At 38.6% G+C, this 15564-nt stretch overlaps 1 protein-coding gene across 6 annotated transcripts in view; it reads right to left on the reverse strand.

The window, feature by feature from the left end:
* Window positions 1–338: 338 nt before the first annotated feature.
* LOC109933206 (collagen alpha-1(IX) chain-like) overlaps window positions 339–15564 on the reverse strand; it is a 71580-nt gene continuing 56354 nt past the window's right edge. For 5 of the 6 annotated variants that reach the window (XM_048596260.1, XM_048596264.1, XM_048596263.1 and 2 more), the window contains 5 exons: window positions 15272–15418; window positions 10254–10430; window positions 5970–6060; window positions 5795–5872; window positions 519–3960 (listed from right to left, as the gene is read on the reverse strand). In XM_048596260.1, coding sequence (XP_048452217.1) covers window positions 3764–3960; window positions 5795–5872; window positions 5970–6060; window positions 10254–10430; window positions 15272–15418 — 690 coding nt within the window. In that variant the 3' untranslated portion in view covers window positions 519–3763. Of the gene's footprint in view, window positions 3961–5794; window positions 5873–5969; window positions 6061–10253; window positions 10431–15271; window positions 15419–15564 lie in introns of all 6 variants that reach the window. The other variant, XM_048596259.1, reaches the window with a different exon arrangement.

Below are 15564 nucleotides of genomic sequence, written 5' to 3' on the forward strand. Positions count from 1 at the left end.
ATCTCTATTGTAGAATGGTGCATTTGTTTCATCCTTTGGGCCAGTTGCTCAATGCTCAAAAAAGTAAAGGTAATGCCCAACTTACAAAATCTTTTTTAATTATGAAACTCTAGATCATTTGAAATGAAGGAGAAGAAGACAGTATCTTTAAAAAACAGTAAGGTTGAAGAAAAACAAATAGGGAGTGGGAAGCACCGCAATTTTTCTTTAATTGACCCAACTAAATCACTCATTTTGAATTAAATTCATAGAATCACTACAGTGTGGAAACAGGCCCTTTACAAGGAAACCAGCATAATGCGCCAACCCCAAAAAATACGAAAAATCCAGAGAAATAGAAATACATAGTTTTAATTTGTTACAATTCCAATATTTGATGAGGAATCCTGTCACACAGTGCTTTCTTGATCCTATGTTAAATTAAAATTTCATACCTAAATTTGAATATAGTTAGTTTCGTTCACAGAAATTGTCAAAAGTAGCAAGAAATATATAAAAAGATTTGATTTAATTCATGCAGTAGTGAAATGATATTGATCTGAGGCATAGGGATATAGAAACATTTCACCATCAATATCATTGTAAAATTACAAATTTGCTTAAGGTTTTGTTTGAAAGTTAGAAATTTCTGACAATGAATGCCATTTAACAATGCAGTAAAATTCTTAGCTGTGTCTGTGTTTCTGTAGCCAGTAACAGAGTGAACAAGAGCATGCCATGAAAATATGATTAAGTGTAAATATGAACAATATTCCAGCATTGGCCATGTGTGACTCACCTGTGGGCTCTCCCACCATTCCTAGCAGCCACTTGCAGACAAACTTGACCTTTGACCTAAAACTCATGGTTACATCTTGCCTGCATTGGTCATGGTATGAGACTAAATGAACTGAGCATTTAAAGAATACCTCAGAGCATGTATTGGGGTAGCATTGCATAGGAGCAATGGGACAGGCAAAGGCACACAGAAGACAGACACACTGCAGAACGTTAATTAGCTGAAGAGATGGTGGCCTAAGGTTAATGTCACTATAGAAAGCCAGCAGCCCAAACTTGTACTCCGAGGATCTGGATTCATCTCCCACTTCAAAAGCTGCTGGAATTTGAATTCAATTCATTAATAAATTCCATTTTTAAAATGTGGTGTAAGTAATTACTGCTATGAAACTATCAGTGACTGTTGTAGAGAACTATCTTGTTCACTGTTGATTTTCAGGGTTTGTGATCACAATTACCTAATATAGGCAGCTAATGATTTATAGGTAATTTTCTGACAGTTTATTGAGTACGTAAGGAAGCAGCAGTTTAGATATGATACATTAGTTAATTAGATAATGAACATACACAACTGTAACAACTGGGGAAGATTCACTGATGCTAGAGGACGAGCAGGCTGTTGGCATGTGGAGTGTTTGGTCTCATTAAAGTGGTATGGGCAGCATCCTGCTCTTTAGCCAAGGTGTTAGAGAACTCTGCCCTGGGTCTTCCCCTGTCCTTATGGTGTGTTGTCCATCTGCCTGGTGAAGACTGTCCATTGAAGACTACTCTCAGGATACCGCCTGATAGGAACTGCTGCCTGCAAGGTCTCCTTAATAAGAACTGCCCTCTTCCCTGACCATTTATTGTTATATCATATTTTTAGGGCAGGTAACTTATGTTGTGTCAATCAATTGTTTCAACCCTTTCGGCCAATGACTATGGGACAAAAACCATTATCCCCTTGCCTGCCTTCATCTGAGGGTTTGTTCTTCCTAAGAACAAATACTTCTTATAGCTTTGAAAACAACTTTGAAAACAATACAATGATAGTAGGGTGCATTTGGTGCCTGATAAATTGTTGACACTAGTCCAATGGACATTGTGACTTCTGTATTTTTCATAATTCCCTTTATTTTCATATGCTGGGAAGTTAAGTATTGCTATAATAGCTGTTAAATGAAATCTCATGCCATTCAGCCTGTCGTATCTATGCCAGTTCTCTGTAAGAGCAACTCACCAAATGGCAAACAACCAACAAATCTTTACAACTCTCTTTGAAATATTATATTCTTTGCATTTTGTTCTTTAATTGTTTTGGTCTTAACACTTTAAATTCTCTTTAGTTAATCAGGTAGCTGCCCCCAGTTGTTTAATATATGCCTCTGAGCTAGTATAGACTGAATATGTGGGATAAAAACTTAAAACCTCCTCCAACGTGTAATTTTGTTTAATAAGAAGGCATTGTCGATGTTGTCATTTGTGCCATTCTATGTTGAATATTACGTTGATTTGATCTTGTACTGTTGTTAGCTGACTTGAGTTAAATGTGTTCTTTATTGGATCAGATAAAAGTGTATTTTCTAAGACCATGCTCTCTGCCAGCCCGCATGGAAAAGTCATTTGAACATTGTGATTTTCCAAAGCGCATTGGCAGTAAGGTGAGGTCCATTGCCATAGGCAAGACAGGAAATTAACCTGATAACATCAGAATCAGTTTGCTTGAAATACATTGCTGAGTTCCAACACAAACAGGATAACTCCCCTGTATGCAGAATTTACAATAGTCTCCTTTTCCTACACTAACATCAGCAACAAGTAATAAAGGACAAGTGCCACCCTTTCTTGAAATAAAAATACAAGTAAAAGATTTGGCTTGATGGAGGTGAAAATGGGACTGGATAGATTTTGGGAAATAAGGTTGCTGAGTAAGTGACTAGGGGAAGGGCCATTCTACTTCAAATGCTTAGGGTCTAACAAACAAGTTCATTCATCACATTGAAATTTCAATCAGAAATATCATTGTAGATATATGTTTACCTGTAATGTGTAATTGAAATGATTTACAAAAGGTGTTGCCATTAGAAGGAGGGAAGTGATGTTGGAAAGAGGCTCACTGTGATGAGTAGGGGGCAGATCAGGGTTGAAAAGAGGGGCTATGAGTACATTTTTGATGGGTCAGGGGTGGTATTCATCAGTGGTAGACTCTCCCGATTTCAAATGCTTATGCTCAAAAAAAAAACAAACAATCTTGGCCTTCACATTCACAATTAATTTTAAAAAATACTGTAGACATGTGTACATTAACATGTAAATCATTAAAATTACAAGACGTGTTTCATTAGAGGGCTGGCTGGTTGAAAGAGAAGCTGACTGTAGCTGCTTCCAAATGAATGATCGGTCTGAGCAGGGGTGAATGAGCAAAACATTTTGGGGAACCAGTGGTCTAGGTGTTTAAGTGCAAGTGTGATAACAAAACCCTCTAAAAGTGGTACCATGAAAGGTATAAATAATTATGGGTTGACATTTATTTTGGCCTTTTGTTTCTGAAGTTGCTCATTTAATTTTAGTTTAAACAACATTAAAAATAATTTTCTCTGCTATTGCCTGGGTACTTTGGGATTAAATTTGCCCCCTCTGATGTTCTTTTATTAATTTCTTTTAAAAAAAAAGAAAATATCTGGAGAAAAATAAACGGGGGTTTCAAACTGCCAATAGGAGACAGCAAATTAGGAAAAAAGGTGTGAATATATTATGGAAAGAAATCTGACTAGCTATTTTTGTAAATACATAATTTGAAGAATAATCATTGAGCACAATTTTAATGGTGTCGAATAAACCTAACAGATAAGCAAACCATTTATTATCAAATTGATAACATCTGTTTTACTGTGGACTGTAGGTGCTCAAAATACAATGTTAGCTGTTTTCTTTCTCATGATGATCAATTCTTTCTATCTTTATTTTTGTAAAAATTCCACAGTATGCCGTTGTAATTGGCTGAATGCTAATAATTTGGTCTTTTCAGAAGTCTGTAGTGGGTCTGAAAATCAACAGCATGGATTCCACAGTCACTAGTTTCACAAATCCCAGGAACTCCTTGCTCGCCAGGCATTCCTGGTTGTCCTGAAGGTCCAGTATATCCCACTGGCCCACGCGGACCTGGTTCTCCTTCTTCAGCATCACCTGGGTAACCCGGATAGCCTGAAAGATAATGAGAGAGACAGACAGAGAGAGACTTACTTTCAGTTCAATGAGAAAACTAATAATTTTCAAAGACAAGTGAATGCACAAGTAATGGAATTATTCAAATCATTTATATTTCTGAATACAGGACCTAGGTGTGCAGCATGAAAAAGCGTGCGGTGATCTCACATCAATTTCCAAAGTTCATGCCCCTCAGCGCAAGACACACAGGCTATAACACAAACCTCTTTCTTTATCTACTGCTCAGTCATAGATTCAAGTAACACCCTTTGCATGTTACAGAGTTAACTCCTCCTAATTTATTCTTCTCTTTCATCAAACTAAATCGAAGAGAACTACTCCAATTAACTAGAAATGGGGTTTTTCTTCCGTTCTTTAAATTGGATTTTAGCAGGCACTGGGGATTATTTCAGTAGTCCCTACACGAACTCCTTCCAGGTATTATCAGATTTATGTGGCTAGAGCTGCAGTTTGGATTTTATGAATCAGGTTGAAATGTTTGAAATACAAAAAAAAAACTGGACTCATGCCTGAAACAGGTGTGCAGGGGAAGAGAAACAGCTTCTCATTGACAGAAATATGCCCAATATGTTTTCTAACTTGTCTCAAAGGGACATCAATTCCCACTTTGTAAAAGTAAATTATTAAAAGGTCACCAAACTTTCTTAGTACATTGTACTGAGAAGGGTCATCACATTATATGAGTGGGTTTCTCATGTAAACAGTAGACATGTCTAATGGCTCTTCTCCCTAATATAACAACGTTTTGCATGAAGTCAATTGTAATCATTTCAATCTGATTCTGATTGAGACATAGAGGCAATTTTAGGGGCATTTAAAACAAAAGGAGACAGCCTTCCCATCATGTTGATACCCAGCCTGACTTGTTCCCCTGTATTTAGGAGGTAACTAAGATGTTAGCCAACATACCCACCTGTCCAAACACCAATTGAATCCTCAATAACTAATTGGTGATTATTTAAGTATCTCATTCTTTCTCTACCCTGTACTACGTACAGCCCAGAAATTTTCAATGGACAGGTAAGGGTGAGGGAGGTACTCCTTTTGGAATCCCTTGTCTCCATCAGGGACAAACCCCAAAGATATTTTTCCTCTTTTGTGTCCCTTCCCTCCACCCATCTGAGTTTCTAAAGCCCAACATCATCCTCTTTCTTCACCAAGATCACAAAAATATCTTATCCCAAAATGCCTGGAATTACCTCAAGTCCAGGAGAGATCTTCATTTCTTTTTGGAACCCTACAGTGTCTGCTACTATGTTCTGACACTGCTGGGACTACAGAGCTGTCAACCTGTGCAGGTAATGTTTCATGTCCCTGAGGGGTGGATGTTCCACTGTCATCTCATTTATGCCACCCCTAATGTATTATTGTAACAGGGCATCTCGTTTTAAAGTCAGTGACATGTCCACTGCCTTTTTGGTTAGGATGGGGGACTGGTGAACAAGGAATATATGCCCTTATAAAATTCACCCTGTAGACGCTAGCATTTGCTGTTGTCACAATACTTGGCCAAACTAATGGAAAACAGAAATTGCTGGAAAAATTCAGCAGCATCTGCAGAGAGAAATCAGAGTTAACGTTTCAGGTCTTGTGATCCTTCCTCAGAACCAGTTCTGAGGAAGAGTCACTGGACCCAAAACGTTAACCCTGATTTCTCTCTGCAGATGCTGCCAAACCTGCTGAGCATTTCCAGCAATTGCTGTTTTGATTCTGATTTCCAGCATCCACAGTTCTTTTGGTTTTTAATGGTTCATACTCCCAAAAATATATTACACATCCTTAAAGCACAATGAAGTAAAAAAGAATGAACCTCTTGGTCCTTGTAATCCTTCCGCTCCATGAAGTCCAACCCCTTGAGCTCCTTTTACACCTTTTTCACCTTTATCTCCTAAAGTACAAAAGAATTGTAGTTAAAGCCAACAATAATTATTACTGAATAGAAAGGGCCCAAGTGCAGCATCAATATACAAACAACTAAAGATTACCTGGCTCTCCAGGAGCACCCCTTAATCCAGCTAATCCTTGTCTACCCCTTGGTCCAGGTTTACCAGGATTTCCAGCATTACCAAATTCACCCTGTAGAAAAATGATTATTTAAATTTTTAAAGGAGATCTTAAGTCATTCTTTTTAAATGTAACTATTTCTTAAGACTAGCTTTTGAAAAAATCCTGTGTGTGTTACAGTCACATTGAATTTAATTAGTAGATACTTCCAAAAAGATGTAATATTTCAATAAAAGAAAGTTAGGCCTGTATCAGGCTGGAGCGTGCCAGAGCATCAACTGTGAAGTCAATTAAGCCAGAAAATAAATGGCACTTCAATTCCTATTCTGCAGAACATGTGTTCTAAAGGTGAGGACTAGATTACTGGGCGAGAACAAAAATCAAGAGAAAGCTGTTTTCATTCGCTTTCTGAAAACTTCTCATAACAGCAATAACTGAGGCTTAGAGATTACTGACCTCCCACTTGTTTTATGCATTCATATTGAAAGTATCTTCTACATTAGAATAATTAGAACTAGATGATAGAGGTGATAATCAATCAATCAAGCTTTCAGCCCCTCTGCAACTATAGAAACATTGTTTACTGAGTTCTAAGTCCCATTAGCCATTCTTCAAGCTCAGCCAAACAATCATAATAAGGCCATCTGATCAGGCTGCTTTGTTGATACAATTGTCAGATGGCCTGTTACCTTCTAATGATTTATTGTTTCCTGAAGTATGTTTTCAGTGCCTATTGATTTGCACAGGATTAAAAAGTCAGAAGCGTATAGAAGTTTTTGACATTAATACTCAGAATTATTGACACTTTTAGGAGGTTAAAAACCGAGCTGTTCTGCAAGGGAACTTTTCAAAGTTTCAGCTTGTCATATCAGGATTATTTCAGACTTGCCAAACTTGAGAGTATTGGCTCTGTATGGAATAGATCCTGGGAGCGTGGTTATGGAGAATGCAAGGAGGTATGGAAAGGACATGGGGGTATGGGAGGGCACTTTAGAGCTATAAGGTGGCATGGCGAGGGCACGGCAGACATGGAAATGCATATGGAGGATCAGTACTGGGTCTATACCGGTGTGGGGTGGTGTGATGGTTTGAGGACCTGACACATATCATTATAACTGGGTATAACATCCCAGTAAATGGAGATAGCTGTCTGGCCTATCAATCTTTCCATCCACTTACCTCCATCTCCAGACCATCCCACCTTTTCAGAATGACAAGGTATTTGGCAGGGTTCTCCTTAATGGAGACAAGTTTGCAGAATTGAGACCTTTCTCAACTCCTCCTCTGAACTCAAATCATCTTGCAATGAAGGCCAGTAGACCATTTGACTTCCTAACTACTTGCTGCACTTGCCTGTCGACTTTCTGGACACCCAGATCCCTTTGTACATCCACACTTCCTAATATGTCACTATTTAAATAGTACATATTCTTCCTTTCTATTTTTTCAAACAAAAGTATATCACTTCATATTTAGCCACATTGTACTGCATCTGCCATATGTTTGCCAACTCAGTCAACTTGCCTAAATCACCTTGAAGCCTCCTTTTATTCTGCTCGCAACACACAATCCTGCCCAGGTTTGTGTTGTCAGCAAACTTAGAAATGTCCTATTTGGTTCCATTCATCCAGGTCATTTATAAATGATGTGAACTGCTGGGGCCCATGCTCTGATCTTTGTGGTACTCTCTAGTCACTGCCTGCCACTTGAGAAAAAAAATCAGTTCATTCCCGGTTTGTCAACCAGTTTTTGATCTATGTAATATATTACCCTCTATCCCATATGCTTTAATTTAACTCACTAACCGCTTATGAGGGACCTTATCAAAGACCTTCTGAAAATCTAAATGCACCACATCTACTGGTTCGCCTTAATCTATTCTACCAGCTACATCAAAAAATGATTTATCAAGTATGTTTTGTCTGTAATAAATCAATGCTGGCTTTGTCAAATCCCATTAATACTTCCTAAAAGTTCTGTAATCTTGTCTTTTATAACAGTCTGTAGTATTTTCCCCATCATTGATTTTCGGCTGACCGGTCTGTAATTTGCTATTCTTTTCTCTCCCTCCCTCTTCAAATAGTGGGGTTACATTTGCCACCCTCCAATTTATAGGAACTGCTCCAGTCTGTAGAATTTTGGAAGATGCCCACAAATGCATCCAGTATTTCCAGGACTACTCCATTTAGTACTCTGGGATTATCAGACCCTGTGAATTGTCAGCCCTTAACTCTTTTACTTTCCCCAGTACTATTTTCTTAGTAATTCTGATTTCTATTCAATTCTATCCTCTATGGGACCTTCGGTTTCCTAACAGTTCTGTGAGGTTATTTGTGCCGTCTTTTCTGAAGACAAAACCAAAGTATATGTTTTATCGTTCTTCCAATTCTTTGCTCCTCATTATCATTTCCCTGGTTCCTGACTGTAAGGGACCTACATTTGTCTTTACTAATCTTTTTCTCTTCACAGGTTTATAGTAGCTTTTATGGTCAGTTTGTATTTTCTTCAAAATTTTTCCTCATACTCTATTCTTCCCTGTTGATAAAGCTTTTTGTTCCCTTTTACTAAATTCTAAAATGGTCCCAATCCTCAGACTTGTTGCTTTTTCTGGCAATTCTATATGTCTCCTAATCGGATCTAATATTTTCTCTAATTTCTTTTGTAAACCATGATGGATCCACCCTTCCTCTTATTTTTGTGCCAGATAGAAATGAACAATTGTTGTAATCCATGTACACATTCATTAAATGTGAACTATTGCCTATCTAGCATCAAACGCTTTAGTAAGGTTTCCCAATCAATGCTTCATACCCTCAACAGTTCCCTTTATTTAAATTCAGAACACTAGTTTCAGACTCAAATACTTCACAGTCCAGTTTAATGACTAATTCTATAATATTATGGTCACTCTTCCCCAAAGGACCCCATTCCAGCATGGTTGTTAAATAATCCTTTCTCATTGCAAAGTACCTAATCTAAAATAACCTGTTCTCCAGTTTTCTCCACAACATGTTGATCTAAAAATAAAATCATGTATACACTCCAAGGAATCCTCTTCCACAACATTATTGCTAGCTTGTTTTGTCTAATCCAAATGTAAGCTGAAGTCACCCATGATTACAATTGTACCCTTACTGCATGCATTTCTGACTTCTTGTTTAATGTCTTCTCTTACAACCCCCAAGAACATTTTCTGCCCCTTGATGTTTCTTACCTCCACCCATACTGATTCCAAGATTTTCCGAGCCAACATTCTTTTTCAGTACTTCATTGATCACTTCTTTACTAACAATGCAAACCCATCTCCTTTCCCTTTTGGTCTGTGCATCCTAAATTATGAAAACCCTGCATGTTCAGCTCACATACTTGATCAAAATCTCTCAAAATTCAAAGAAAAAGACTCCCCACATCACTAAAAAGGTAACCCTCTTTGAATATGATACTGCAGGCATGTCTGATATCAAAATTATATTATAACCATTTATATCTATTTGTGTCACTAATTCATCATCTTATTGCACATGCTCCGAGCATTAAGACATTAAACCTTTAGACTTGCCTTTTTGACCTTGTTTCACCTGAACTTCATTTTACAGGGTCATTTTGCTTATCGTCCTCCTTGTTTTGTCTGCCTTCCACCTTTGCTTCTTTTGTTCCTATCCTTGTTTCTCCCTCCTCTGTCTCCTTACTCAGGTTCCCATCCCATGCCATTGTAGTTTAAACCATCCCAAAAGCACTAGCAAATACATTGATACCTGGAATACATACATGGTTATCTTAATAGAAAAGACTGAGCCAATTTTCCAGGTCCATTAAAGACAGAAATCTACACAGATATTTTAAGAAAAATGGTCTCTTTTATGCTTAATCCACATGTTTCTACTCAGAAGGAAATGGCTTTTATAAACTGTGTGCATAAAAAGGATATAAAACTTGAAAAATATATCATCACCTTCTCAAGGGTAATTAAGGGATTAGCAATCAATGTCTGTCTTGCCACAATGCCACATCCAAAGATAAACAATTCTTTATTTGTCAGTGATTTGAGCCTCCTGAGCAACAAATAGGGCAAAAGCCATGGGAGTCCATTGAATTTGTACCCAATTAACACCCAACCATTAAGTTTTTCACTTTGCTTCCAGCATTATTGTTTGGTGAATTCTCATTGACATTCCATAATTCAATAATGACTAAACTTGAGAGGTTATACACACAGAAAACATACTGAACAAAGTTAGTGTTCTGTTGAGTAGCAAGTAACTTACTTGTTCTCCTCTTTTCCCTGGTAATCCAGGAGGACCAGGGGGCCCTATCAATGTTACATTGTTGGTTGGACATGCCCTTGCACATGCCCTTCGGATTGCAAATGCGTAGATTGCTAATTGTTCATTCACAACACTTTTGCACAACTCATAAACTTGTTCCAAGGGCATTCCTGGACCCTAGCAGAAACACAAATTATTGCAAATAGCTTTTAGGATGGATGTCAACAAATAGACATGACTATAAAAGAACGGGTTGCACCTCAGAAATATTTGTAATGCTTCTGATTTCAAAATCACATTTGTTATAGGCAACACAATACCAGAAAAGATGACTAATAAACATGTTGGACCGAACAATAGATATTCAAGTAAGTCTGAACTAGATTGATAGCAATATTTTATCCTGTTACAATAAAAAAAAATCAAATTTTACCAAATGATCCCCCCAGAAATAAATCTTGGCTTACATGACTCTTAAATATTTGGCATAAACACTGGAGAATTAAAAAGAACTTTTTGAAGAATAATATTAGTGTTGGGAGATGTAATTTCAACTTTAAGTATTTAGCCTCATCTGACCCTTTTTGTGTTCACTTTTTTTTAACTGTTTGCATCATCCTCCTTCGAATATTAATGTATCACATATAATTTTTAGATGTCAGCGGGGTTGCGTTTTGTTTCAGAATAAGATGAAAAATAAAGGTGCTTCTCTCTGTGTATCATGAGCAGATTGTCTGTTAATTTTCACAATGACTATTGGGAGTGTTTCTCTGCAAACATTTTAGCCTTAACTGTCCATTACAAAAATGTGGGTTTGGTTCATTGAAACTAGTGGGCTTAAGTTCAAAGGATCTTTCTTCTTGGGTAGTCCCTGCAGATCAAGAATGACATTCTGATGAGATGTGTTCGGAGATGGCTGATAAGTCCAGTGTACACTCTGCAAATTCTCCCACGTGTGGCAGGTGGTTGAATGAGTGAGTAGGTAGGTTGTTTGAATGTTGCATGCTCCTGCTGATGTCTCAACTTCAGCTCCGCACATTCCTGATGTAGTCTGTCAATGTGTTGGACGCCTTCCCAAAAGACATACAAATAACAGATTTTCACATCAAACACCTCCTCTCCCTCCACGCCACGCCCCAACCAACACACCCACAAAGTCACAGCTCCTTTACACATAGGAGTGGGAGTATGCTGTTGAACTCCATCTGTTCAAAATTAAACTCATGACTTGGTTTCTGATTGTTAGCTTCTCTCAGTGGCTGATAGCCATGACCTGGGGAGGGTAGCCAGAAAGATAGCATTCAGTACCGTGCAGAAACCAACCTTTAAGATTGGTTCTTTTACACGGAGTGAAATCAAGGGGTAGAATTTAACGGTCAGAGCTGGAGTGTAAATCGTAAACCTGACATGACCATTGCTGAGAGTCCATTAAATCCCAATGAGACAATCTGCTGGCAGCCATTGGGGTTCCCAGTCTGCCATGCGGGCATATCCAGCTGACGAGAGCTGCTAGACAATTAGAAGCCTGCAGCTTTCTCCAGTACCAGCAGTGCCACTTGGAGTGGTGGCCATTGCAAGGTCCTGCAGTAAAACCCAGAAGGTGGTTTGTAACTGGAGCACTGGATCACAGATCAAGTGCAACTGAACCACTTGGGACATTCAGAATCCTTAACGAGGGGTGAAAGGATCTTGGTGTAAAGGGTGAAAGATAGGGTTCTCAATTCTCCAGATATGGCCAGGATGTGACCAGATTTTCCCTCAGTCTTATAACAGCTATGAAAAGCTATCCAGGACATTTTAAAACTATAGGATTCCATTAATTAATTCCCAGTGCCAACAGAGTCCACTTAACTGAAAGCTGATTACAGTCGCAAGCAGCATTTCTACACAGAGACAGCATAATGGTACGTAATGCTTGTATTCCCCCACAAGGGAAAAAAAACAGTAATATTTAGAAATGAATGTACTGGCCATACTGGAACACTATTCTGAGGTATACAAGTCAGACCAGTATGCAGCATTAGCAAGTTTTACTGTTTTTCCCTTCTACAGTCACAGCCATGTACGTGGACTGTGCCTGTTGCATGTTTTATTGCCCAACGTGAGCCTGAGAGCAAACAAATCAAGTTGAGAGACAGAAACAAAGGGAGAGAGAAAGGAGTTCGCCCAAGAGCTGACTGAAGGTAAGAGGGAGTGGTACTTCCAGCCTCAATGTTGCCAAGATGAAAGCTCCCTCTTTTTCGGACCATAAGAAAAACTTGCAGAATAAGTAACGTGATTGGAATGAAATCAGAAATATGCTTCTGCCTCCCCCTTTGTGTGTTATTCCTTTTGTTTTGTGATCAAATATAGACCTTATAACTCATACACTTATATACTCCTCATAAGAAAATCGCTCCATACCTGGGATTACCCTGTGAACTGTCTGGCCTGTTTCCCATGCCAGTATAACTTTCCTTAGATAAAGTGACCAAAACTATTTCGAGTATTCCAGGTATGGTGTGACTAGTACCTTGTATACTTTTAACAAGAACTCTGAAGGGGTTGAATCAGTTTCAGTAAGTAAAGGGTTAAATTTTCAGTCCTATCATGTAGAAACTGAGAAATACAGATGTGCAAAGACAAGCTAGGAGCTAACAGGAGATATACTATCAGCAAGATAGCGCTGTCCTTGGGTGAAATACAGACAATACCTGTGAAAACTGTGGGAAAACAGTAGTTAAACTAAGACACCTAGACAAAGAAATGTGGGAATTGTAATATGTTGTAATGCTTTGTATAAAGCTAGGAGGTGTCTATAACCCACTAGAATTAGTCTTACACCAGACTATGATAAGACTGGTTCTCTTTGCGTATGCATAAAAATAAATGATTGTGGATCTGATTCCCATTATCAAAGTGTTCAGTTGTCTGATAACAAATTCCCTATTTTTAAACTTTATTCCCTTTGAATTAAGGCCAACAGTCCATTTGTCTGTGTTATTTCCCTTTGAACTTGGATGTTTGCTTCTCGTGATTCATACATGAACACCTCCAAATATCTTTGTGCTACACCTTTCTGCAGTTCTTCCTCATTTAAATAATATTCAGCTTCTCTCTTCCTGCAAAAGTACATAACCCCAAATTTTCCCATATTATGTTTCATCTGCCAAGTTTCTGTACACTCATTTAATCTGTCTGTATCTCTCTGTAGGTTCCTTGTGTCATTCTTGTTACTTGTCTTCCACCTATTTTGTGTCATCTGCAAACTTCAGATGAGTACATTATATTTTAAATAATTGTAGCCCCAGCCCTGATCCTTGTGGTTCTCCAATAGTTATAGGTTGAAATTCTGAACATGCCCTCTTTATCCCAACTCTCTGCCTTCTATTAGTTAGCCAACCCTCTATCCACGCTAACATACTACCCTTGCCATGGATTGCCACCTTGCTGTGGCAGAGTAGCTCGAGAATTCTGTTCATCACAAGTGTAATACTGTCAGGAATTCTCGACTCGTGGTAGCGGTCACCCTTGATAGTAAGGCTGGGGGTCAGGGGAGGAAGCAGATGAAGCGCAATCCAAAATAAGTCCTCCACGGCGATTCAGATGCAAGATAATCATGTGATATCAATGGTTGCAATGGCTGCAGCATTGAGATGGGCTAGAGGACTGGAGTACAATGATGCAGAAGTTATGCCGCAGTTATACAAAATCCTGGTTAGACCCCAGTTGGAGTACTATGAACAGATCTGGGCACCACACCTTAGGAAGGATATATTGGCTTTGGAGGGAGTGCAACACAGGTTTACTAGAATGATATCTAGACTTCAGGAGTTACGAGGAGTGATTACACAAATTAGGAATGTTTTCTCTAGAATTTAGAAGGTCAAGGGGTGATCTGAGCAAAGACTTCAAGATATTAACAGGAAAAAGCAGGGTAGATAAAGATAAACTATTTCCACTGCTCGGTGATTCTAGAACTAGGAGACATGGTCTGAGAATGAGGGCCAGGACGTTCAGGAGAGATGTTGGGAAGTACTTCTATACACAAAGGGCGATAGATGTTTGGAACATTCTTCCACAAATAGCAGTGGATGCAGGATCAGTTGTTAGTTTTTAAATCTGAGATAGATAATTCTTGTTAAACAAAAGGTATTAAAGGGTGTGGGCCAGTCAGGTGTATGGAGTTAGGCCACAGATCAGCCATGATCTCACAAAATCGTGGAACATGCTCAAGGGGCTGAATGGCCTACTCTTGTTCCTGGATTCCCAGTCATTGAGGTTTTCTTGCCATTGGAACTGGATCTACTTTCTGTCAATGACCAAGTAATAGAGTTCCCACATTAAAATATGTTCCTCACAAGGTGTCTGCCTGGAAGAATTTTTTTTTGTTTCCTCCTCCCAGAACAGTTAATAAATTTGTCAGGCATGATTTGTCCTTCATGATTGTACTATGCATTTCTAAATGCTCCGCTATTATACTCTTAGTAATAAACTCTGACATCTTCCCAACAACTACTAAAATAATAGGCCTGTTGTTAGCACCCTCCCTTTTAAATAAGGGCGTTATGTGGGCAATTTTCCAATTCTCTGGGACTTTTCTAGAATCTAGGGATTCTTGGTAGATTATCAATAGTGCATCCACTATTTCCGTAGCTACTTCTTTTAAAATCCTAGGATGCAACCCATTAGGTCCAGGGGACTTTTTGGTCTTAAACCCCACTAGTTTACCTAACACTTTTTCTCTAGTTGTAGCCACTGTGCACAAGCTTCGAAATTACATATCATTTCATAACATCAAACATCTCAAAGTGCTTTATAGCCAATGAAATACTTTTCGAAGTACAGTCACCACAGTCAATATAATGTCAAAAATGAAGCAATTTTACATATGTTAAATGTGATTAAAGAGGTTTTAACACAATTAGAAATGGAAGATAGAGCTTAAAGCAGTTTGAGCTGTTTTGTTCTGGAAAAAGCAAAGATTGAACAGTTTCAGTTTTCTTTCTAAACTTAATTTAAGATGAAACTAAACTTACATGTGCTCCCACAGGTCCTGGTTCCCCTCTATGCCCTGCTTCACCTCGTTTCCCCATGGGCCCTGGAGAGCCTCGTGGTCCAGGAATTCCAGGGACGCCACGTCTGCCTTCAACTCCAACGTGTCCTGGAGGGCCAGGTCGTCCAAACTAAATTAAAAACAAAAATTCAACAAAATGGTTACAATAATTTAACTACTTAAAGCATGCCCACTGGGCATGTGTTCAAGTAGGATGGCTATGCTTATTACAGGCCAAGCAGTATCATAGGAGCAGAGAGGCTGACGTTTCGGGCC

This window comes from Rhincodon typus, chromosome 4, assembly GCF_021869965.1.
Source record: "Rhincodon typus isolate 14 chromosome 4, sRhiTyp1.1, whole genome shotgun sequence".
In the NCBI taxonomy this organism is placed as follows: Eukaryota; Metazoa; Chordata; class Chondrichthyes; order Orectolobiformes; family Rhincodontidae; genus Rhincodon; species Rhincodon typus.